Below are 25,226 nucleotides of genomic sequence, written 5' to 3' on the forward strand. Positions count from 1 at the left end.
GCGAGGGGAAAAAGGAGGGAAAGGGAGAGAGAGAGAGAGAGAGAGAGAGAGGGAGAGAGACGGAGAGACGGAGAGAAGGAGAGAGAGAGAGAAGGAGAGAAAGAGAGAAGGAGAGAAAGAGAGGGAGAGAGACAGAGAGACAGAGAGAGAGACGGAGAGAGAGACAGAGACAGAGAGAGAGAGAGAGAGAGGGAGAGACGGAGAGAGGAGAGACGGAGAGACGGAGAGACGGAGACGGAGACGGAGACAGAGACAGAGAGACAGAGAGACGGAGACGGAGAGAGAGAGAGACGGAAAGGGAGAGGGAGACGGAAAGACAGAAAGACAGAGAGACGGAGACGGAGAGACGGAGACGGAGACGGAGACGGAGACGGAGACGGAGACGGAGACGGACACAGAAGAGAGACAGAAGAGAGACAGAAGAGAGCGATTAAGAGAGATAAAAAGAGAGAAAGAGGAAAGTAGTGAGAGAAATGAAAGCAGAGTGAGAGCGAGGGAGGGAGGGAGGGAGGGAGGGAGGAAGCAAGACAGAAAGAGAGAGAGAGAGAGAGAGAGAGGGAGAAGGAATCAGAAAGAGCGATGGAGATTTGATTGGTGCCTTACCCTGAGGAAGTTGTGAATAGGTGTGACAGAGTGTAGGTGACACACCAGCCACTGGAGGTAGATAATGATATCGTCCTGGGTCACACATTTGCTGGGGTCGCCCGATTCCATTAAAAGGCATTCCCGTGCGACGGAGAGCCTCTGAGCTCTCTGTACAGCGTCATCGTGCTCCTTCATGACACGAGACATTTGTTCCTGGGGAGTACAGGTAATAAAAGGTTCGCTGAGGCAGTGGCCTTCTCTTTATCGTGGTACATATAACTCCAGGACCACCACCGGCATCCCAGCAACTGGAGGGCTGGCTCCTCCTTTACTCCAGTCAAGAGACTACGAGAGCACACACTTGATATCACCCCCACCCCCCCCACCCCCCACACCGCCCCCCCCACGCCCTTCAAAGTGCGCACCACCAGACTGTTATCAGGTTTCTGAATGATCCTTCCATATAACCATATAACAATTACAGCACGGAAACAGGCCATCTCGGCCCTTCTAGTCCGTGCCGAACACGTATTCTCCCCTAGTCCCATATACCTGCGCTCAGACCATAACCCTCCATTCCTTTCCCGTCCATATAACTATCCAATTTATTTTTAAATGATAAAAACGAACCTGCCTCCACCACTTAGAAACATAGAAACATAGAAATTAGGTGCAGGAGTAGGCCATTCGGCCCTTCGAGCCTGCACCGCCATTCAATATGATCAAGGCTGATCATCCAACTCAGTATCCCGTACCTGCCTTCTCTCCATACCCCCTGATCCCCTTGGCCACAAGGGCCACATCTAACTCCCTCTTAAATATAGCCAATGAACTGGCCTCAACTACCCTCTGTGGCAGAGAGTTCCTGAGATTCGCCACTCTCTGTGTGAAAAAAGTTCTCCTCATCTCGGTTTTAAAGGATTTCCCCTTTATCCTTAAGCTGTGACCCCTTGTCCTGGACTTCCCCAACATCGGGAATATTCTTCCTGCATCTATCATGTCCAACCCCTTCCACTGGGAGCTCATTCCACACAGCCACCACTCTCCGAGTAAAGAAGTTCCCCCTCATGTTACCCCTAAACTTCTGTCCCTTAATTCTCAAGTCATGTCCCCTTGTTTGAATCTTCCCATCTCTCCTCCATAAGCTAGGGTACTGTCCGATTCACCTCTACCCCATTGTGGACATTGGACTTTGTCTCTGGACCTGATGCGCTACAACGCTGCGAATGAGAGGACTATATTCTATTTCAAAGACGTTTCCTTAACTATGGCCTGATAACGGCGAAATAATTAATACTTAAATTTTGGAAACAGACAACAGTCCCTACAGTGAAGATGTGGATCACAGACATGTCTGAGACACTGCATTTGGAAAACATTAGGCTTGTCTAGGCAGAAACCAGATCAATATATTAAGACATGGACAGCCTTTACTGAATTCTTATGACAATATAGTATGGTGCAACACAAATTTAAATTTAAATCCGATGCTGGGTTGGGTGAGGCGGGGGGGGGGGGGGGGGGGGGGGACGAGGGGGCAAGGTATATATACACCTTCCTTTTTCTTTCTGCCACACTACTTTGGTAGTTTAGGGGATTTTCTCTTGTTCTTTTTCGATCTATCTTTTCATTTTCCATTTTTACTTTCTTGTTTTCTTTTTCTTTTCTTTTTTCATTTTCACAGTTTAGGTTATGATGTTTTTTGGGTTTTTTTTTTAATTAAAAAGTTAAAATATCAAAACTATATTCTGCACTCTGTCAAAAATCAAAAGCTTTCCTAAAAGGAATTGTAATGCTTACACTGTAAATGGCTCGATTGGGGTTCAGTTTGGGGGGTTCAGTATTGATGTGGATAGAGAACTGGCTGGCAAACAGGAAGCAAAGAGTAGGGGTAAACGGGTCCTTTTCACAATGGCAGGCAGTGACTATTGGGGTACCGCAAGGCTCAGTACTGGGACCCCAGCTATTTACAATATATATTAATGATTTGGACGAGGGAATTGAAGGCAATATCTCCAAGTTTGCGGATGACACTAAGCTGGGGGGCAGTGTTAGGTGTGAGGAGGCTGCAAGGTGGATAGATTGGGTGAGTGGGCAAATGCATGGCAGATGCAGTATAATGTGGATAAATATGAGGTTATCCACTTTGGTGGCAAAAACAGGAAAGCAGACTTATATCTAAATGGTGGTCGATTAGGAAAGGGGGAGATGCAACGAGACCTGGGTGTCATGGTACACCAGTCATTGAAAGTAGGCATGCAGGTGCAGCAGGCAGTGAAGAAAGCGAATGGTATGTTAGCTTTCATAGCAAAAGGATTTGAGTATAGGAGCAGGGAGGTTCTACTGCAGTTGTACATGGTCTTGGTGAGACCACACCTGGAGTATTGTGTACAGTTTTGGTCTCCTAATCTGAGGAAAGACATTCTTGCCATAGAGGGAGTGCAGAGACGGTTCACCAGACTGATTCCTGGGATGTCACGCCTTTAATATGAAGAAAGACTGGATAGACTCAGCTTGTACTCACTAGAATTTAGAAGATTGAGAGGGGATCTTATAGAAACTTACAAAATTCTTAAGGGGTTGGACAGGCTAGATGCAGGAAGATTGTTCCCGATGTTGGGGAAGTCCAGGACAAGGGGTCACAGTTTAAGGATAAAGGGGAAATCCTTTAGGGCCGAGATGAGAAAATCATTTTTTACACTGAGTGGTGAAATGGTGGAACTCTCTGCCACAGAAGGTAGTTGAGGCCAGTTCATTGGCTATATTTAAGAGGGAGTTAGATGTGGCCCTTGTGGCTAAAGGGATCAGGGGGTATGGAGAGAAGGCTGGTACGGGATACTGAGTTGGATGATCAGCCATGATCACATTGAATGGCGGTGCAGGCTCGAAGGGCTGAATGGCCTACTCCTGCACCTAATTTCTATGTTTCTATGTTATGTTTTGAGGCCTACCTTGTAGAGCGGATAAAGCTGCTCCATCACCTTTGTATGTTGGCAAAACCTCTCCCAGCGCAGCATGTGCAGGTACTTGCATTGAACTAACTGGTGAATCCGATCCGTAAAAAACTGCAGTGGATGAATCACACAAATGTTAATGAGTGGGATTAAAGTCGACCATTACAGGCAGTATCATAAAAATGAAAAAATCATTAAAAAATAAAGAAATAATAAATAAATACTAAACATATTCGTCCACAATCAATAACCCGTGCCTGCCTTCTCCCCATATCCCTTGACTCCACTAGCCCCTAGAGCTCTATCTAACTCTCTCTTAAATCCATCCAGTGACTTGGCCTCCACTGCCCTCTGTGGCAGGGAATTCTGCAGTCCATCTGTCGTTTTTTTGTTGTTGTCTCGTTTGAATGTAGTTTAAAGTTTTTTTTTAAACTGGGTATGTGTGTGGGGGGGTGGGGGGGGGAACTTTTAAAATCTTTCCCCTGTACGGGGAACCCGACCTTTTCCCTGTCAGGTCTCCGTTGTCATTGGGGCCGAGCACCGTGGAGCGGTCTCCAGCCAGAACGACCTGGGGCTCCAGTCGTGGAGCCTGAGGAGCTACTTGCCATCGCGGAGCTGGCCGAGTTCGGAGCGGGAGGAGCGGTGGTGGCGCGCTGCTGTGACCCGACCCTGGAGATTCAGAGGTTCCAGCTGCAGGCCCGGTGGACGGTGACACCGGGAGCCCGCGGGTCCCTGGTGGGAGGCCGCTTTTCGGGGCTTCCGCAACGGCGACTTCTCCCGCCCGAGTTGCGGGGTTGAAAAGTACCTGGAGCCTTACATCACCGCCCCGCGCGGCTTTAAATGGCCATGGGACTTGCTAGCGCACGCCGGGGGCTCCAACACCAAGACCCGGAGCGCGGCCCTGCATCGCCCGGCGTGGCTTTAACGGCCGCGGGACTTATTTACCATCGCCCGCCGGGGGCTTTGACTCCGACATCGGGAGGAGAATGGGGAGTGCAGGGGAGAGATAAGACTTTGCCTTCCATCACAGTGAGGAGGAGATTCACTGTGATGGATGTTTGTGTAAACTGTGTTGTGTCTTGGTTCTTCTACTTGTGTGTATGACTGCAGAAACCACATTTCGTTTGAACCCCAAGAGGTTCAAATGACAACAAATAAATTGTATCGTAGCAAGGATGTCCTTCCTAAATTTAGGAATCTGAGGGGTAACCTTTTCACACTAAGGGTGGTGGGTGTATGGAATGAGCTGCCAGAGGATGTAGTTGAGGCAGGGACTATCCCAACATTGATGGGCTGAATGACCTAATTCTGCTCCTATAACTTAAGGGGTTGTCCCACTTGGATGACCTAATTGGCGAGTTTAGAAGAGTTTGACCTCCTTTGACTATGTTGAAGACCAGCTACGACCAGCCATGACTAACGTCGGGAAAATTGGCCACCGAATAGTGGAAAGTGAAGACGACCTCCTTCGACCTCCCTTCGACTGTGATGAAGAATATCTACGACTACCTTCGACTCCCCTCGATCACCTGCGACTAACATGCCGACCTACTACGACTAAACCTACGAGTAAAAAAAGTATCGATTTTTTCCATGGCGACCATTTTTTTTACTCGCGGGCATTTCTTAACATGTTGAAAAATACGCCGTGACCTAGCTGAGGCCTCGAGTACGCGGGGACCACTCTCGAGCATGAAGGAGAGTTACAAAGACCTCCTATGATCTCGTGTCGACCATGCTGCGAGTACGAGTAGAGGGCAAACTCACCAGAACTCGCGGATTAGGTCGCCCAAGTGGGACAGGCCCTTAATGAACACATGAAAATTACCTGGAATAAACAATTAATACTACAGCACAGGACCAGGTCTTTCCGATCTTATGACCCTGTCCCACATAGGAAACCTGAACGGAAACCTCTGGAGACTTTGCGCCCCACCCAAGGTTTCCGTGCGGTTCCCGGAGGTTGCAGGTGGTTGTCGGAGGTTGCAGGTAGTGGAAGCAGGTAGGGAGACGGACAAAAACCTCCGGGAACCGCACGGAAACCTTGGGTGGGGCTCAAAGTCTCCAGAGGTTTCCGTTCAGGTTTCCTAAGTGGGACGGGGGCATTACTTACTGCACAGTGAAGGGCCTGGAGCGAGTGGATGTGAAGAGGATGTTTCCACTAGTGGGAGAGTCTAGGGCCAGAGGCTAAGGCCTCAGAATAAAGACGATCCTTTAGAAAGGAGATGAGGAGGAATTTCTTTAGAGGGTGGTGAATCTGTGGAATTCGTTGCCACAGAAGGCTGTGGAGGCCACGTCAGTGGATATATTTGTGATCAGTACGGGTGTCAGAGGTTATGGGGAGAAGGCAGAAGAATGATAGATCTGTCACGATTGAATGGTGGAGGAGACTCGATGGGCTGAATGGCCTAATTCTGCTGGCATATAATCCATCCTTTGCATATGCACTACATGCATATCCACATGCCGATCTAGAAGCTTCTTAAACTGCACTATTGTCTCTGCCTCCACCACCACCCCAGGCAGCGCGTTCCAGGCACCCACCACCCTCTGTGTAAAAATACCTGCCCCGCACATCTCCTTTAAACTTTGCCACCTTACAGTTATGCCCTCTCGTCTTTTGATTTTTCCACCCTGGGAAAAAGGTTCTCGCTGTCTATTCCACTAATAATCTTATATCACTAAAAGTCTGATCTTGACCGCTTTTGGCCCACTGTGCTGCGATTTCCGAGAGAACTGCGCAAACCTACGGCCGTCATTTTTGGCCACCTCACTCAGAGCCCCCCTCCGCCTTCCGGGACTGGAGGATTTTTCGCATTGATGAAAAATCAGAGAGATATTAATGTTTTTTTAAATTTCCCCATTCTCTCTGCTGCCCCTGCTGGCGGCAGGGGGAAAGGACTATAAAACCAGGAAGTGTAGTCCCTCACTCAGCCTCGGCCAAACCCAGGAAGCGAGAGGGTCACAGCTCTCTGAGCTGCGAATAACACTGAACGCACGTCTACTCCCTCACCAGCCCCCTCCCCCCCCACTGGCGAGCAATATTGGAATTGGTGGAGAGGTGGAATATTGCGTTGGTGACCAGCCCTCCCATGTGATGCTGGGACCCAACGGGTCCCACTTAGTCTAGTTTTATATATATACTAGACCAAGTGCAGACCCGTTGGGTCTGCTCCCCCAATGGTGTGATTCCCCAACCCAATATTCCACCATGCACCCGTCTCCTCCAATGGAACTGAAGCCGTTGCCAAATGTAAGTTTCCAGCACTCCCCTGCCTCCCTCAATTGCACCTCCCCTGCCTGCTGCAGCAGTGAAAAGTTCAGTGTTCCTGTCTTGCAACTTTGTTTCGAAGTGTGTTGGAAGCTGATAGGAAGGAGCAGCCGTCAACGAATCAAAAGGCAGGAAGGGATCCGTACTGCAGGCGGACGGATGGATTTGAGTTTTATATAATAACTAGACCAAGTGCAGACCCGTTGGGTCTGCTCCCCCAATGGTGTGATCCCCCAACCCAATATTCCACCATGCACCCGTCTCCTCCAATGGAACTGAAGCCGTTCTCAAAAGTAAGATTCCAGCACTGCCCTGCCTCTTTAAAAAAAATCCCTGTCTGCTGCAGCAGTGAAAAGTTCAGTGTTCCTGTCTTGCAACATTGTTTCGAAGTGTGTTGGAAGCTGAGGAAGGAGCAGCCGTCAACGAATCGAAAGGCAGGAAGGGATCCGTACTGCAGGCGGACTGATTTGAGTTTTATATATATATAGATAGATAGATATCTCTCAGGTCTCCACTTAACCTCCACACTACAGAGAAAAGAGTCAAGAGTGTTTTATTGACGTTAGTTCCGGATGGGACAAATAAATTCTTAGTTGCTGCAGCACAACAGAATATGTGAATATGTAAACATTGTACATATCGGGGGCGATAAAGAAAAAGTACAATAAATAACAGGTATAGTGCAATAATAATATAGTCTTTTGCAGTTCAGAGCTCAGAGCTTATTTGTTGTCATGTTTGACAGCCTGATGGCTGTGGGGAAGTAGCTATTCCTGAACCTGGACGTTACAGTCTTCAGGCTCCTGTACCTTCTACCTGATGGCAACGGTGAGATGAGTGTGTGGCCAGGATGGTGTGGGTCCTTGATCTTTTTGAGGCAGCGACTGTGGTAGATCCCTTCGACGGTGGGGAGGTCAGAGCCGGTGATGGACTGGGCAGTGGTCACAATCCAAGTCTGTTCAACCTCTCCTTGTAGCTGATGCCCCCCCCCCCCCCCATCTCCCCTCTAACTGAACAGTGACCACAACCCACCAAATGGAACACTTCACCTCAGACGTTAGCGAGATACCCCTCGGCCCACTGAGTCCACAACGACCAGCGATCACTAACACTGTCCTACACACACACTAGGGTCAATTTACACTTACACCAAGCCAATCCTCGTGGCTTGGTTCGGCAACTTGAGCGCCCTGGAGAGGAAGAGACTACAAAAATGAGTAGTAAACACTGCCCAGTCCATCATCGGCTCTGACCTCCATCCCATCGAGGGGATTTATCGCAGTCGCTGCCTCAAAAAGGCTGGCAGTATCATCAAAGACCCACACCATCCTGGCCACACACTCATCTCCCTGCTACCTTCAGGTAGAAGGTACAGGAGTCTGAAGACAGCAACGACCAGGTTCAGGAATAGCTACTTCCCCACAGCCATCAGGCTATTAAACCTGGCTCGGACAAAACTCTGATCATTAATAACCCATTATCTGTTTACTTGCAATGTACCAATTTATTTATTCATGTGTGTGTGTGTATATATTTATATACTATGGTATATGGACACACTGATCTGTTCTGTAGTAAATGCCTGCTATGTTCTGTTGTGCTGAAGCAAAGCAAGAATTTCATTGTCCTATCGGGGACACATGACATTAAAATCTCTTGAATCTTGATTCTTAACTTATAAACCTGTACGTCCTTGGAGTGTGAGAGGAAACCGGAGCACCCGGAGAAACCCACTTGCATTACAATCTTCCAGCGACTCGTTCCATACACCCACCACCCTTTGTGTGAAAAATCTATTTTTCCATTCTCCTATTAAATCTCCCCCCCCCCCCCCCCATCATTTTAAACCTGTGTCCTCTGGTTCTCGATTCCCCTCCTCTGGGCAAGAGACTGTGTGCGTGACAGTTTGAGAGCATCTCGTTACCTGGTGCAGGAGAAGAGGTAAGCTGTCGGACGTGTATTCCGGTTTCAGGCAGCTTTCCAGCTCCCTCTGCATGACGTCCGCTTGGATTAGAAGTGGTTTTGCTTCGGCCACCTAACAAATGAAGAATCAACAACAAAAAAAAGTATAGACACCGAACGCTGGGGCAACTCAGCGGGATAGGCGGCATCTCCAGAGACCCGAAACGTCAGCCATTCCTCCTCTCAAGTGATGCTGCCTGACTCGCTGAGTTACATAGAAACATAGAAACATAGAAATTAGGTGCAGGAGTAGGCCATTCGGCCCTTCAAGCCTGCACCGCCATTCAATATGATCATGGCTGATCATCCAACTCAGTATCCCGTACCTGCCTTCTCTCCATACCCCCTGATCCCCTTAGCCACAAGGGCCACATCTAACTCCCTCTTAAATATAGCCAATGAACTGGCCTCGACTACCCTCTGCGGCAGAGAGTTCCAGAGATTCACCACTCTCTGCGTGAAAAAAGTTCTTCTCATCTCGTTTTTAAAGGATTTCCCCCTCATCCTTAAGCTGTGACCCCTTGTCCTGGACTTCCCCAACATCGGGAACAATCTTCCTGCATCTAGCCTGTCCAACCCCTTAAGAATTTTATAAGTTTCTATAAGATCCCCTCTCAATCTTCTAAATTCTAGAGAGTATAAACCAAGTCTATCCAGTCTTTCTTCATAAGACAGTCCTGACATCCCAGGAATCAGTCTGGTGAACCGTCTCTGCACTCCCTCTATGGCAATAATGTCCTACCCCAGCATTTGTGTCTATCATCTGTGTAAACCAGCCTCTACAGTTCCTTCCTACAAGGTGTAAAGGGCCTGTCCCACTTGCGCGACCTTTTCAGATTCAGATTCAATTTTAATTGTCATTGTCAGTGTACAGTACAGAGACAACGAAATGCATTTAGCATCTCCCTGGAGCATCTCCCTGGAAGAGCGAGATGCTCTTCCAGGGAGATTTCGGTGACTGCGGGCACCCGTCGCAGGTCACCGAAAATTTTCAACATGGTGAAACTCCAGCGGCGACCAGATACGACGCTACGACTCTTTGGGCGACTGAGGAGACGACTCACGACCATACGGGCAGCATGTCGCGGGGTGAAGCCTGTATGGTCGTGAGTAGTCCCGCAAAGAGTCGTGCCTTGTTCTGGTCGCCGCTGGATTTTCAACATGTTGAACATTTTCGGAGACCTGCTGCGACTATGACGGGTGCCGGCAGTCGCCGAAAAAAGTCACGTAAGTGGGATGGGCCCATAACTATTTTCACAAAATACTTCAGGGTTTCTTAACGATATCCAGATTCGGAATCTCTTCCAATTTGTTAATTGCAGCAACCTTTACATGCTAGTAATACAGAGCGGAAAAAGGTCCTTTGGTCCACCGAGTCCGCGCCGACCAGCGATCCCCGTACACTAGGACTATCCAACACGCCGGGGGCAATTTGCAATTTGTACAGGGCCAATGAGCCTACAAACCTGCACGTCTTTGGAGTGTGGGAGGAAACCGGAGCACCTGGAGTAAACCCACGAGGTCCCAGGGAGAACATACAGACTATACAGAACATGTACAGACAGGATCGAAGTCAGGACTCTGGTGCTGTGAGGCAGCAGCTCTACTGCTGTGCCACTGTGCCTCACAAAGCAAAACCAAAGACGGTTTGGTGACCATTCTTCCCACAAGAACAAACTGCAGTAAGACCTGGTGTTCCCCATTACCTTACCTGCAATCCTTTCTTTAAGTGCAGTTCTCGTTCCTTTCTGAAGTGAGAAATATCCTTTGGTATGCCGACAGAACTGAAAAATATATTAAAATATTAATACATAAATCTGCAACAGCAGTTCCTTAATACAATGTACACCATAGAGATTTTCTTTTACAATATCAAAATGACATCAGATTTTTTTTAATGATGCTAGGACAAGATTGTCTTGCATTGAAACGTTATTCCCTTTATAGAAACATAGACATAGAAACATAGAAAATAGGTGCAGGAGTAGGCCATTCGGCCCTTCGAGCCTGCACTGCCATTCAATATGATCATGGCTGATCATCCAACTCAGTATCCTGTACCTGCCTTCTCTCCATACCCCTGATCTCTTTAGCCACAAGGGCCACATCTAACTCCCTCTTAAATATAGCCAATGAACTGTGGCCTCAACTACATTCTGTGGCAGAGAATTCCACAGATTCACCACTCTGTGTGTGAAAAATGTACATTTATCCCTGTATCTGTTCACTGTGAATAGCTCGGCTGCCATCTTGTATAGGCATTCCGCTGACTGGTTAGCAAACTAAATAGACTGGTTAAATTAAACTAATCCGGCACTGGGCTGGTGCAGCGGTAGAGTTGCTGCCTTACAGCGAATGCAGCGTCGGAGACCCGGGTTCGATCCCGACTACGGGTGCTGTCTGTACGGAGTTTGTGCGTTCTCCCCGTGAGATCTTCGGTTTCCTCCCACACTCCAAAGACGTACAGGTTTGTAGGTTAATTGGCCTGGTAAATGTAGAAACTGTCCCCAGTGGGTGTAGGATAGTGTTAGTGTGCGGGGATCGATGGTCCGTGCAGACTTGCCTGTTTCCGCGCTGTATCTCTAAACTAAACCAAGCTAAAATAATAAATCTTGAAGACTATCTGTTCCTTCCACAAATGCTGCCTGACCGGCTGAGTTACTCCAGCACTTTGTGTTTTGCTCAAGTCTTCTTCAAGTCAACATAAATCAGGGGGGGTGGGGAGAGAAGGGAGGGAGAAGGGGGGGGAGAGAAGGGGGGGAGAAGGGGGGAGAGAAGGGGGGGAGAAGGGGGGAGAGAAGAGAAGGGGGGGAGAGAAGGGGGGGAGAAGGGGGGAGAGAAGGGGGGAGAGAAGGGGGGAGAGAAGGGGGGAGAGAAGGGGGGGAGAAGGGGGGAGAGAAGGGGGGGAGAAGAAGGGGGGGAGAAGGGGGGAGAGAAGGGGGGAGAGAAGGGGGGAGAGAAGGGGGGAGAGAAGGGGGGAGAGAAGGGGGGAGAGAGGGGGAGGGAGGAGAAGAGAGGGCGACAGAGGGGGAAGAGAGGGGGAGAGAAGAGGAGGGAGGAGGAGAGAGGGGAGAGCAGAGGGAGAGAGGAGGAGGGAGGGGGGAGAGGCGGAGGAGGGGGAGCGAGGAGGAGGGGAGGGGGGAGAGGAGGGGGGGGAGGGAGAGAAGGGGGGGGGGGGAGAGAGGGGGAGGGAGGAGAAGGGGGGGGGGGAGAGGGGGGGGCGAGAAGGGGGGGAGGGGAGAGAAGGGGGGGGAGGGAGAGAAGGGGGGAGGGGGGGGAGGAAGGGAGGGAGAGAGGGGGGGAGAGAGGGGGGAGAGGGAGGGGAGAGAGAAGGGGGGGAGAAAGGGGGGGAGAAAGGGGGGGAGAGAGAGGGGGGGAGAGAGAGGGGGGGGGGAGAGGGGGGGGGGGAGTGAGGGCGAGAGAGGGGGGAGAGAAGGAGAGGGAGAGGGGCAGAGATATAGAAGGGGGGAGAGAGAAGGGGGGGAGAGAAGGGGGGGAGAGAGAGGGGGAGCAGAGAGAAGGGGGAGGAGAGAGAAGGGGGGGAGAGAAGGGGGGAGAGAAGGGGGGAGAGAAGGGGAGAGAGAAGGGGGAGAGAGCAGGGGGGGGAGAGAGGGGGAGGGGGAGAGAAGGGGGGGAGAGAAGGGGGGGAGAGAAGGGGGGGAGGAGAGAGAGAAGGGGGAGAGAGAGGGGGGGAGAGAGAGGGGGGGGGGGGGGGAGAGAAGGGGGGGGAGAGAGAGGGGGGGGTTCGAGGGGGGGGAGAGAAGGGGGGAGAGAAGGGGGGAAGAGGAGAGAGGAGCGGGGGGGGGAGAGAGGGGGGGAGAGAAGAAGGGGAGAGAAGGGGGGGGGAGAAGGGGGGAGAGAGACAGAGGGGGGAGAGAAGGGGGGGGGAGAGAAAAGAGGGGGGGAGAGAAGGGGGGAGAGAGAGAAATATTTCAGGGGGGAGAGAAGGGGGGGAGAGGAAAAGGGGGGGGGAGGAGAAAAGGGGGGGGAGAGAAAAGGGGAGAGAGAAGGGGAGAGAGAAGGAGTGGAGCCACTGAAGTGGGCGCATGTGCGGAGCTCTTCTAGTGTGTGCGCATGCGCAGGACATTTCCAGAGTGTGCGCATGTGCAAAGTATTTCGGGCAGGAAAAGCCTGCGGAATCAGCCATGTTTGCCAGACGTTTCTGAGTTTGTGTATTGCAGAAATAAGTTGCTTAAAGCTTAAATAAAGTTAAGTTAATTACAAGTAGTGAAAGTTTCATTTATATCACAACAGCCACGTTTAAGGAGCCAGAGATACACAGCTGTGAAGTTCAGCGGCATTTAACATTACCGGTCGGTTTTCCTTGGTTTTGAAAACTCGTGCTTACGGTTTTTTCCCCCCAATGAGCCAATTAAAATGCCCGGTCAGCAAAGGAGATTACCTGTGGCTACCTGGACTACCTACAATGACAGAGTGACCCCACCTACCACTGCACTACGAGTTCAAAAGTATCCATTTTCTCCAATTTTTGCTTGCAGAAAATATTTCAGCCGGTTGAAAACTTTCCCCGACCAAACTGAGGGCGCGAGTAGGAACCACTCTGTGGGAACTCCTCTCAACCATGAAGGAGACTTGTCCGTGACCAGCTACAACCATGCCGTGAGCTTGTGGCGAGCGCAAACTCTCCTAAACTCACAAATAAGGTCGCCATAGTGGGACAGGCCCTTTACTCCATACATATAATTTTGTTTTTTGTACTAAATTATATGTATGCACTGAGTACGAGCTGCTTTTAATCTCATTGTACATGTATAGTGACAATAAATGGCATATCTATATCTATCTATCTTATTCTTAACCTGTGGCCCCTGGTTCTGGACTCCCCCAACATCAGGAACATGTGTCCTGCCTCTAGCGTGTCCAAACCCTTAATAATCTTATATATTTCAATAAGATCCTCTCTCATCCATCTAAATTCCAGAGTGTACAAGCCCAGCCCACTACTTCTGTGGCAGAGAATTCCAGAGATTCAACAATATCTGGTGTGGGGTTTTTCCCCCTTCTCTTTTTCCCCCCCCCCCTTCCTCTCCCCCCCCCCCCCCCCCCCCCCCCCCCCCCCCCCCCCCCCCCCCCCCCCCCCCCCCCCCCCCCAAAAAAACCCCCCCCCCCCCCACTTTACCCCCCCCCCCCCCCCACCCCCCCCCCCCCCCCCCCCCCCCCCCTCTCCCCCCCCCCCCCCTTCTTCTCTCCCCCACCCCCCCTCTATCCCCCCCCCCCCCCCCCCTCCCCCCCCCCCCCCCCCCCCCCCCCCCCCCCCCCTTCTCTCTCCCCCCCCCCTTCTCTCTCCTTCCCATGGGGTCAGAAAAGATTTCCCCCTTATCCTTAAACTGTGGCCCCTTGTTCTGGACTTCCCCAACATCGGGAACAATCTTCCTGCATCTAGCCTGTCCAACCCCTTAAGAATTTTGTAGGTTTCTATAAGATCCCCCCCCTCAATCTTCTAAATTCTAGCGAGTACAAGCCAAGTCTATCCAGTCTTTCTTCATAAGACAAGTCCTGACATCCCAGGAATCAGTCTGGTGAACCTTCTCTGTACTCCCTCTATGGCAAGAATGTCCTTCCTCAGATTAGGAGACCAAACCTGTCCGCAATACTCCAGGTGCGGTCTCACCAAGACCTCACCAGTGTTGCGCTCGTTCAGGCTCCTGTACCTTCTGCCGGACGGGAGCGGGGAGGAGAAGAAATGGCCGGGGGTGGGACACTGTCAATGGGCCCCTGTATTGAACGACTAGATATTACCTGAAGGGCCTTGCCGGTGATCCTTGTAGTATTCCATTTTCCTCTATCTCCTGCTTCAGTTCCGCCAAGTCTGTTGCCAGATCCCTCTCCAACATCTGAATCTTTGGACTGGCAGAAAATGTATACGTTTCCCCCATTGTTGACAGCTGTTGATAGAGGGGATTTAAATAAGGATTGGAATACATTATCCCTGAGGGCGCGCTAGGACGGGTCGCCTTCTGGCGAGCCACCCCCAACCGGTTCAGCCACGTCCCTGCCATTCCAGACAAATGTGGAGCGCGCTTGGCCGGGCCCTCTCAGCTCCCCCCCGAAAAGTGTTGGACTAGGCCGGGTCTCAACTCATCAGACTTCAGCATACGACTTCCCATTTCCTTCCCCGTCTGCTTTCCGCAAAGACCGCTCCCTCCGTAACCCCCTGGTCAATTCTTCCCTTCCCTCCCGTACCACCCCCTCCGCCAGGCACTTTCCCTTTCAGCAGCCCCAGGAAATGCTAAACTTGTCGCTTTACCTCCCCCCTCGACTCCATTCAAGGACCCAAGCAGTCGTTCCAGGTGCGACAGAGGTTCACCTGCACCTCCCCCAACCTCATCTATTGCATCCACTGCTCTAGGTGCCAGTTGATCCACATCGGTGAGACCAAGCGCAGGCTTGGCGATCCTTTCGCCCGAACACCTCCGCTCGGTTCGCAATAACCAACCTGATCTCCCGGTGGCTCAGCACTTCAACTCCCCCTCCCATTCCCAATCCGACCTATCTGTCCTGGGTCTCCTCCATGGTCAGAGTGAGCAACAGCGGAAATTGGAGGAGCAGCACCTCATATTCCGCTTGGGCAGTCTGCACCCCAGAGGCATGAACATTGACTTCCACAATTTCCGGTAGCCCTTGCTGTCTCCTCCCCTTCTCAGCTCTCCATCAGCCCTCAGGCTCCTCCTCTTCCTTTCTTCTTCCCGCCACCCCCCCCCCCCCCCCCCCACCCCCCCCCCCCTCCACCCTGCATCAGTCTGCAGAAGGGTATCAGCCCGAAACGTCGCCTATTTAATTCGCTCCATAGATGTTGCCTCACCCGCTGAGTCTCCAGCATTTTTGTCTACCAGGTGACATTTAGGGTCGGGGCCTTTTAGTCTGAAGAAGGGTACCGGCCTGAAACATCACCTATCTCTGTTTAATAAAGAAGCTGCCTGACCCACTGAGTTACTCCAGCACTCTGTCTCTCTCTTAATTAGAGATTAGTTTAACTTGGGATCGGGTTCGGCATGAACATTGGGGGCCGAAGGGCCTGTTCCTGTGCTGTACAAGTCAAGTCAAGTTTATTTGTCACATACACATACGAGATGTGCAGTGAAATGAAAGTGGCAATGCTCGCGGACTTTTGTGCAAAAGACAAACAACAAAACAACCAAACAAATTATAAACACAATCATAACACACATATTCTTTTACAGAATAGATAATGGAAGGAAAAACGTTCTGTAGAGTTAGTCCCTGGTGAGATAGGCGTTTACAGTCAGAATTGCCTCTGGGAAGAAACTCCTTCTCAACCTCTCCGTTCTCACTGCATGGCAACGGAGGCGTTTGCCTGACCGTAGCAGCTGGAACAGTCCGTTGCAGGGGTGGAAGGGGTCTCCCATGATTTTATTTGCTCTGGAGTTGCACCTCCTGTTGTATAGTTCCTGCAGGGGGGTGAGTGAAGTTCCCATAGTGAAGTTCGGCCGAACGCACTACTCTCTGCAGAGCCTCTGCAGACCCTCACAGTTCTATGTTTGTTGGTATTTCGCCTCCACCAACACCCCTGGCAGCCATTTCCAAGCACCCACCACCCTCTGTGTAAAAATACCTTGCCCCAATCAGTCTGAAGAAGGGTCCCGACTGAGGCTGCCTGACCCGCTGAGTTACTCCAGCACTCTGTGAAACGTCACCTATCCATGTTCTCCACAGATGCTGCCTGTCCCGCTGAGTTACTCCAGCATTCTCTGTCCTTTTCCCACCCATTCATCTCCTTTGAACTTTCCCCCTCTCATCGTAGAAAATGAAATCAATAGCCTCTCATTTAAGATTGGAAAAAAAAACATTTCAATAAGAATGAAAAACAAACCCTTTGTTGAATCACCTCATGGGATTGGTAGCAATAAATTGCATACCGAGAAGGATGAGAGGGCATCTCATTGAAACATATAAGATTGTTAAAAGATTGGATACATTAGAGGCAGGAACCATGTTCCTGATGTTGGGGGAGTCCAGAACCAGGGGCCACACAGTTTAAGAATAAGGAGTAAGCCATTTAGAACGGAGACGAGGAAACACTTTTTCTCACAGAGAGTGGTGAGTGTGGAATTCTCTGCCTCAGAGGAGACTGGTTTTATGAATACTTTCAAGAGAGAGCTAGATGGGGCTCGACAGCGGAGTCAGGGGATATGGGGGAGAAGGCAGGAACGGGGTACTGATTGGGGATGATTAGCCATGATCACATCGAAGGGCCGAATGGCCTACTCCTGCACCTGTTGTCTATTGCCTATTTTAATCTTGTATGGAAACACCTCGAGGTTTCTCAGACATGTCCAAGCTTGGCCCAACGTTGAGTCAAAGATAGCAGGGGGTGGAGGAGTCAGGAGTGGGGGCGAGAGACCACAACAGTATAACACACTCACACTCACACTCACACTAGTCCAGCGCTCACACCTCACTCCGTGCGCTGCAAATCCTTCACCCCTTACAGCCGCCGCTGCCTCTCGGATGCTTCTCTAATGCAATTGCGTTCACTGCCTCCTAGTTTGTACCTATGGAAACGCGTACAAGCCCGGGCAGGTGACCGCTCAGTGAGAGCTCCCGGCCGCTGTAACTCCAACACAGACACAATAAAAACAACGCGTCCTGAAATACACCCTCCCTAGTATCAAATTCATCTCCCTTCGAGCTGCGCCGACTTTCATTCGCAGGCGTGCAGTGAAGTCCAGACGGTGGCCAGCTTACTCCTAAACAAGACAAATGCACTACTTTTAATTCCTTGGTAACACAGAAAAGCTGGAGAAACTCAGCGGGTGCAGCAGCATCTATGGAGCGAAGGAAATAGGCAACGTTTCGGGCCGAAACCCTTCTTCAGACCCGAAACGTTGCCTATTTCCTTCGCTCCATAGATGCTGCTGCACCCGCTGAGTTTCTCCAGCTTTTCTGTGTTACCTTCGATTCTCCAGCATCTGCAGTTCCCTCTTAAACACTTTTAATTCCTTGGTGTCAACCTGTGAAAATCTCTGCAATACATCTCTGCAGCAGAGATGGAATTTAGCAGCGTTTGGATCTACCCGGGAAATCACCAGCATCTGCAGTTCCTTCCTGCACAAGTACACATAGAAACATAGAAACATAGAAATTAGGTGCAGGAGTAGGCCATTCGGCCCTTCGAGCCTGCACCGCCATTCAATATGATCACGGCTGATCATCCAACTCAGTATCCCGTACCTGCCTTCTCTCCATACCCCCTGATCCCCTTAGCCACAAGGGCCACATCTAACTCCCTCTTAAATATAGCCAATGAACTGTGGCCTCGACTACCCTCTGTGGCAGAGAGTTCCAGAGATTCACCACTCTCTGTGTGAAAAAAGTTCTTCTCATCTCGGTTTTAAAGGATTTCCCCTCTATCCTTAAACTGTGACCCCTTGTCCTGGACTTCCCCAACATCGGGAGCAATCTTCCTGCATCTAGCCTGTCCAGCCCCTTAAGAATTTTATACGTTTCTATAAGATCCCCCCTCAATCTCCTAAATTCTAGAGAGTATAAACCAAGTCTATCTTGTCTTTCTTCATAAGACAGTCCTGACATCCCAGGAATCAGTCTGGTGAACCTTATCTCACATCACCCAACCCATGTTCTCCATGGATGCACCCTGGCCTGACCCGCTGAATTACTCCAGCACTTTGTCTCTTGTTGGTGTAAATCAGCATCTGATTTAAAAGGGCAGGAAGTGCTGGAATAACATTAACACCCGCACATTAGGGATTAGCCTCCACACATTAGGGACAATTGACACTTACACCGAGCCACTTCACCTACTCTGACTCTGTGGAGTGTGGGAGGAACCCGAAGATCCCGGAGAAAACCCACGAGGTCATGAGGAGAACGTGCAAACTCCGTACAGACAGCACCCGTAGTCGGGATCAAACCCGCGTCAACGGCTGGGCCTGTCCCACTGTACGAGCTAATTCTCCCGAGTTTCCCCTGATTCGAACTCGGACAATTCCGGTACACAACACACAATACACACAATACAATTTATTTGTCACTTGAACCTCATAGAGGCTCAAATGAAATGTTGTTTCTGCAGTCATACACACAAGAAAATGACCCAAGACACAACACAATTTACACAGCCATCCATCACAGCGCATCTCCTCCTCGCTGTGATGGAAGACAAAAAAACGTATCTCTCCCCTGCACTCCCCTCTCTCCCCCCGATGTCGGAGTCAAAGCCCCGGGCGGGCGATGGCAATTGTCCCGCGGCCATTAATCCCACGCCGGGTGATGCAAGGCCACGCTCCGGGTCTTGTTGTTGGAGCCCCCGGCGGGCGCTAGCAAAGTCCCGCAGCCGTTGAAGCCGCGCGGGGCGGTGATGTAAGGCCCCGCTCCAGGTAATCCTCGACCCCGCAACTCGGGCGGGAGAAGTCGCCATTGCAGAAGCCTCGAAAAGCGGTCTCCCAGCAGGGACCCGCGGGCTCCCGGTGTTCCTGTCCACCAGACCTGCGGTAAGCCTCCGAATCTCCGGGGGTCGGGTCACAGCAGCGCGTCACCACTGCTCCACCCGCTCCGGACTCGGCCAGCTCCTCGATGGCACGTAAGTCCGCAGCTCCGTGACTGGAGCCCCAGGTCGTTCCTGCTGGAGGCCGCTCCACGTTGCAGCCCCAACGACAACGGAGACCCGACAAAGAAAAGGGCGGGTTCTCCCGTGCAGGGGAAAGATTTTAAAGTTCCCCACACACATACACACACACACACATACACACACACACACACACACACACACACACACACACACACACACACACACACACACACACACACACACACACACACACACACACACACACACACACACACACACACACACACAATACCCCATCAAAAAAAATAATAAAAACTACATTAAAACGGGACAAAAAATAACAAAAAGACAGACGGACTGCAGAGGCCGCTGCGACGTTAGTCGTGCCGCCCACCGGTAATGGCCGCTCGTAAGTACTCGGGGATCTCGTGGACATTGAAAAATCTTGAGGAGTCTTCACGAGCTTACCCCGTTTCCCGAGTACCTGCTGTTAGCGCTACGAGCCGCTAAGAGACGTCCCCGAGCTCCGACGTACCCGCTACGTTCATTCTACTTGCTTACCACGAGTTTGATTTTTTTTTTAAACTCTGGAGAGCTCTTTAATGACCTCGTACAGTGGGACAGCAACTCTACCGCTGCACCACCGTGGCAATACTCTACAAAACCAACAACAAATAACAAAATAGTTATATATATCAAAAAAATATATATTTATATAAATAAAAGACTCGCCTAGTTATATAAAAACACACATGCACACACGCACACACGCACACACGCACACACGCACACACGCACACACGCACACACGCACACACGCACACACACACATAATTTATATTTATTTACAACATATATAAACAGACACACACCCTTGACTACACGTTCTCCAGAGATGATGCCTGACCCATTGAGTTGCTCCAGCACTGTGTATTTTTAACTCCTTATATATATAGACTTGGGGATATTAATGTTGCATTATTAATGTCTATATATGTATATATGAACTAACAGACAAATAAATAGACATTAATAACGCAAAATTAAAGTCCCCGAGTCTATATATGTTTCGGGTGGGGACCACTCCTCAGACTGATTCAGACCCACGATACCCTGGCCACGCTCTCATTTCATTCCTACCATCAGGAAGAAGGTCAAACCGTGTCCTCCAGCTTCAAGAACAGTTTCTGGGGGTGGGGAAGATTGCAACCTTCACGTGGCCCACCCTGTTTCGACGAATGCAATCAACCCGGCGTGCACAATCAAATAGGATCAAATTGAACTAGTTGTCCCACAACTTTAAGCTGTGCACGCCATACGCAAGAAGAAGAAGAACAGTTTCTGCCCAACAACCATCTACAGAGGGCACGGTGGCGCAGCGGTAGAGTTCCTGCCTCACAGCGCCAGAGACCCGGGTTCCATCCCGACTACGGGCGCTGTCTGTACGGAGTTTGTACCTTCTCTCCGTGACCTGCGTGGGTTTTCTCTGAGATCTTCAGTTTCCTCCCACACTCCAAAGATAGGTTTATTAGCCTGGTATAAATGATATACCTTATATACTACTAACCTTAATTAGTTTATTTGCTTGGCATAAATGTAAGGTAGACAAAAATGCTGGAGAAACTCAGCGGATGAGGCAGAATCTATGGAGCGAAGGAAATAGGCAATAGACGTTTTGGGTCAGACTGATGAAGGTATAATTGTAAATTGTCTCTAGTGTGTATATGAAGGCGTTAGTGTGCGGGGATTGCAGGCCAGTGTGGACTCGGTGGGCCAAAGGGTCTGTTTCCGCACTGTATATCTAAAATTTAAAAAAAAGACTGACATCAGTCTCTTGAACACGACACAACGCTGACCTCAACATTGGTTGCACCAAGGACATTTTTGTATTAGTTATTCATTTAAAATCTATGTCGCACAGCGTGGAAACAGGCTCTTCAGCCCAACCCGCCCACACCGACCAACATGTCCCATCCACACTGGAGTTTAGAAGGATGAGACGATATCTCATTGAAACATATAAGATTGTTAAGGGCTTGGACACGCTAGAGGCAGGAAACATGTTCCCGATGTTGGGGGAGTCCAGAACCAGGGGCCCCACACAGTTTAAGAATAAGGAGTAAACCATTTAGAACGGAGACGAGGAAACACTTTTTCTCACAGAGAGTGGTGAGTCTGTGGAATTCTCTGCCTCAGAGGGCGGTGGAGGCCGGTTCTCTGGATGTATTCAAGAGAGAGCTAGCTAGGGCTCTTAAAAATAGCGGAATCAGGGGATATGGGGAGAAGGCAGGAACGGGGTACTGATTGGGGATGATCAGCCATGATCACATTGAATGGCGGTGCTGGCTCGAAGGGCTGAATGGCCTACTCCTGCACCTATTGTCTATTTGATTATTCCATTATTGTACTTCAAGGTACTATATTTGCATTACAATCTTCTGCTGTTATGCCCTCGACATTGTAGGAATTGCTGTATTGTTGTTAGATTGTCATCACACACAGACAGTGATTAGGATCCAAAGACTTTTTACATAGGTCACTTCATCTTAACATACAGCTCAAGACTGGGAGAGAAAGGGAAAAGGGCTTTCTATTAAACCAGTGGGCGGAGCCACAGTATGACTCATAGCACGAGTGACACTGATCTACATCCTCCCTCTTAAAGAATTAAATGTCAGCACAAAACCATTAACTAAATAAGGCGTGCACAGTAAATCATAATTAGCTGGAGGAAAGTCAAACGTAGCCCGGGTGCTTCACTCACGGTGAGCTTGCAAGCACGACCAGCACGTGTGCGATATAAACCACTTCCGTTCTATGCCACCAGGGACAGTCGGTGGTATAATGGGCGGCGGAGATTGAAACGTAATTCCCGGTGACGAAACAGGGGACTTTGGCACAAGCGGAGGAGGTGTCGCCATTGGCAACGTAACCGTTTCAGAACCGTTGCCATCGACGCTGCTTCAAGCCATCAGTGTCAATGGTCCGTAAAGGCAGCCGAAACTCTGTTGACTACGTGCATGTGCTGTGTTGCGTACTGTGCATGCGCATCAGCCTACTGCGCAGGTGCATGTGCAAGTTTCATGATTTTTTTTCGAAAGCCGACTGACAGCTCACCCGGGGAGAGAACAATCTGCGCATGCGCGGTTTCCACGATGTTTAAAAGCCACTGCCTCTACCCTGGCTAATTTACCCACGGCACGTGCCTGGTACACTTGTACGGTCCGGATAAAGCGGAGGTGGAGCCGGCTCATTCACCGGCAGGGTATATGTTGCCGATAACATCTGTAGGTGCCGCCGTCAGCAATGACCAAATATGAGGATGGCTCAGACGCAGATCCAGGAATCACACTGATACGATCATGACCTTTGTCGGTTTGCAAACGAATCACCTGCCCCTCGGTTAATGGTGGCAGCGGCCTGCTTGTTTTGTCATAACACTGTTTTTGCATGTCACACTTCTGTTGCAGCCTGGACTGGACTGCCGATGGTGGGAATCACCTGCGGGATCAAAGCCTAATCTGCTACAGGCACCGTGGCTCGGGTCTGCCTTGCCAATAAACGTTGAGCAGGTGAACCCAAGATAGGGTTGCGGGGGATGTTGCGCTGGTTGAGCAGGTCCAGGTACACATCGGAATTAGCTCTGCGGGATCGTTCCATGAGCTGCCTGGCACTCTTGACAGCCCGTTCAGCCAGTCCATTCGACTGTGGATATTCAGGGCTGCTGGTGATGTGGCGAAAACACCAGTGCGCAGCAAATTCTTTGAAGTGCTGGCTGGAAAATTGTCTGCCATTATCAGGTAGCAGTAGACAAGGAGCTCCGTAGTCTGCAAAATGGCGAGCGTGTTTTAGAGCTACCCTGTGAGAAGTGGGGCCACTAAGAAGATCGATGTCAAACCAACCGGAATACGAGTCGACGAGAACCAGGCACTGCTTGCCATGCCACTCAAATATGTCAGTTGCTACTGTAGACCAAAGATACTAGAATATCTCTGCTGTAGACCACGGGAGGGCAGGAGCCGGGTTTGATAGAAGTGGTTGCTTTTGTTGATAAGGTGCCAAGCTGTTGCACACTGCACAGGATGCCACATTCTCGAGGATGTAGTCAGCCATACCAGGCCAGTAAAACATGTTTTTTGCTCGTAGGACATTTGCTTCAGCGCCTGGGTGCCCTGCATGGACAGCGTTAAAATATTCGCTGTGTAAAGAATTTAAGAATTTAGTAGAGTGTTAAATTTGTTCATGACATGTATTTTTTATTTTTTTATAGGGGGACTGTCGAGAGCACACTGACATACGGCATCACTTCCTGGTTCGGGAGCTGCAAGGCGTACGAACGGCACCAACTGGACAGGATAGTGAAGACCGCAAGCAGGATTATTGGTGCTCCACTCCCCTTCCTGCTGGACATATACAGGAAGAGATGTATCAACAGAGCCATCTCCATCATCAAAGACCCTTACCACCCATCACATGACATTTTCTCCATCCTCCCATCTGGGAAGAGGTACAGGAGCATTAGCTGCAAAACCAGCAGGATGCTCCTCAGCTTCTTCCCACAGGCTATAAGACTGTTAAATGGACTTTGCCCCCTGCCAAGTATCGCGCACAAACCCCCACACTGCAGCAGAGCCACTGTTGTGCCGCTGCCGGTCGGAACGGCTGTTGAATGTTTAGTAGAGTGTTAAATTTGTTCATGACATGTATTTTTTATTTTTATTTCTATTTATTTTTTCATGTACACTGAATGGACACTGGTTGAGCAATGTTTTTTTGTTTCCTCTGGGTATGCAAATACTCAGGAAATGACAATAAAGATATACAATACAATATACAATACATTACAAGAAGGAACTGCAGATGCTGGAAAATCGAAGGTAGACCAAAGTGCTGGAGGAACTCAGCGGGTGCAGCAGCATCTACGGTGCGAAGGAAATGTCGATCAGTCTGAAGAAGGGTTTCGGCCCGAAGCGTTGCCTATTTCCTTCACTCCATAGATGCTGCTGCACCCGCTGAGTTTCTCCAACACTTTCGTCTGCTGTGTAAAGAAGCGGGGGCTACAGCCGTATGGCCATTTACGATCATACCATCTTGTAATGTCAAATTGTACAAGGCATTGGTGAGGCCAATTCTGGAGTATGGTGTACAATTTTGGTCGCCTAATTATAGGAAGGATGTCAACAAAATAGAGAGAGTACAGAGGAGATTTACTAGAATGTTGCTGGGTTTCAGCAACTAAGTTACAGAGAAAGGTTGAACAAGTTAGGGCTTTATTCTTTGGAGCGCAGAAGGTTAAGGGGGGGGGACGATAGAGGTTTTTAAAATGATGAGAGGGATAGACAGAGATGACGTGGATAAGCTTTTCCCACTGAGAGTAGGGAAGATTCAAACAAGGGGACATGACATGAGAATTAAGGGACAGAAGTTTAGGGGTAACATGAGGGGGAACTTCTTTACTCAGAGAGTGGTAGCTGTGTGGAATGAGCTTCCAGTGAAGGTGGTGGAGGCAGGTTCGTTTTTATCATTTAAAAATAAATTGGATAGTTATATGGATGGGAAGCGAATGGAGGGTTATGGTCTGAGCGCAGGTATATGGGACTAGGGGAGATTATGTGTTCGGCACGGACTAGAAGGGTCGAGATGGCCTGTTTCCGTGCTGTAATTGTTATATGGTTATATGGTTATAAGACATCTGCTGCTTAAGAGTGTTAAACGCCCCCTGCTGTTGCTCGTGCCAGACCCAGGCAGTGTCTTTGTGGGTCAGCTGGCGCAGCGGGGCTAATATTTCAATATAATATTCAAGGGGTCACAGCTTAAGGATAAGGGGTAAAATCCTTTAAAACCGAGATGAGAAAAACATTTTTCATACAGAGAGTGGTGAATC

At 49.9% G+C, this 25,226-nt stretch overlaps 1 protein-coding gene across 1 annotated transcript; it reads right to left on the reverse strand.

Annotated features, from left to right (window-relative positions):
* Positions 1-567: 567 nt before the first annotated feature.
* LOC129696856 (putative uncharacterized protein C6orf183) lies at positions 568-17,437 on the reverse strand. The gene is made up of 6 exons (XM_055634929.1): positions 17,184-17,437; positions 14,533-14,678; positions 10,484-10,556; positions 8,735-8,845; positions 3,537-3,650; positions 568-798 (listed from the first exon to the last, which is right to left on the reverse strand). Exons 2-6 carry the CDS (start codon positions 14,667-14,669, stop codon positions 568-570), a joined length of 666 nt encoding a protein of 221 aa, XP_055490904.1. The 5' UTR covers positions 14,670-14,678; positions 17,184-17,437.
* Positions 17,438-25,226: the final 7,789 nt, after the last annotated feature.

Source organism: Leucoraja erinacea, chromosome 5, assembly GCF_028641065.1.
Source record: "Leucoraja erinacea ecotype New England chromosome 5, Leri_hhj_1, whole genome shotgun sequence".
Classification (NCBI taxonomy): Eukaryota; Metazoa; Chordata; class Chondrichthyes; order Rajiformes; family Rajidae; genus Leucoraja; species Leucoraja erinaceus.

Bases quoted from the DNA above. Each gene is read 5' to 3' on its own strand.
- LOC129696856 (XM_055634929.1), bottom strand. From the start codon at position 14,669: ATGGGGGAAACGTATACATTTTCTGCCAGTCCAAAGATTCAGATGTTG. The intron at 10,557-14,532 runs GTAATATCTAGT...TATATTTTTCAG, and splicing joins TCACCGGCAAGGCCCTTCAG to TTCTGTCGGCATACCAAAGG. The intron at 799-3,536 runs GTAGGCCTCAAA...TGTACTCCCCAG, and splicing joins AGCTTTATCCGCTCTACAAG to GAACAAATGTCTCGTGTCAT.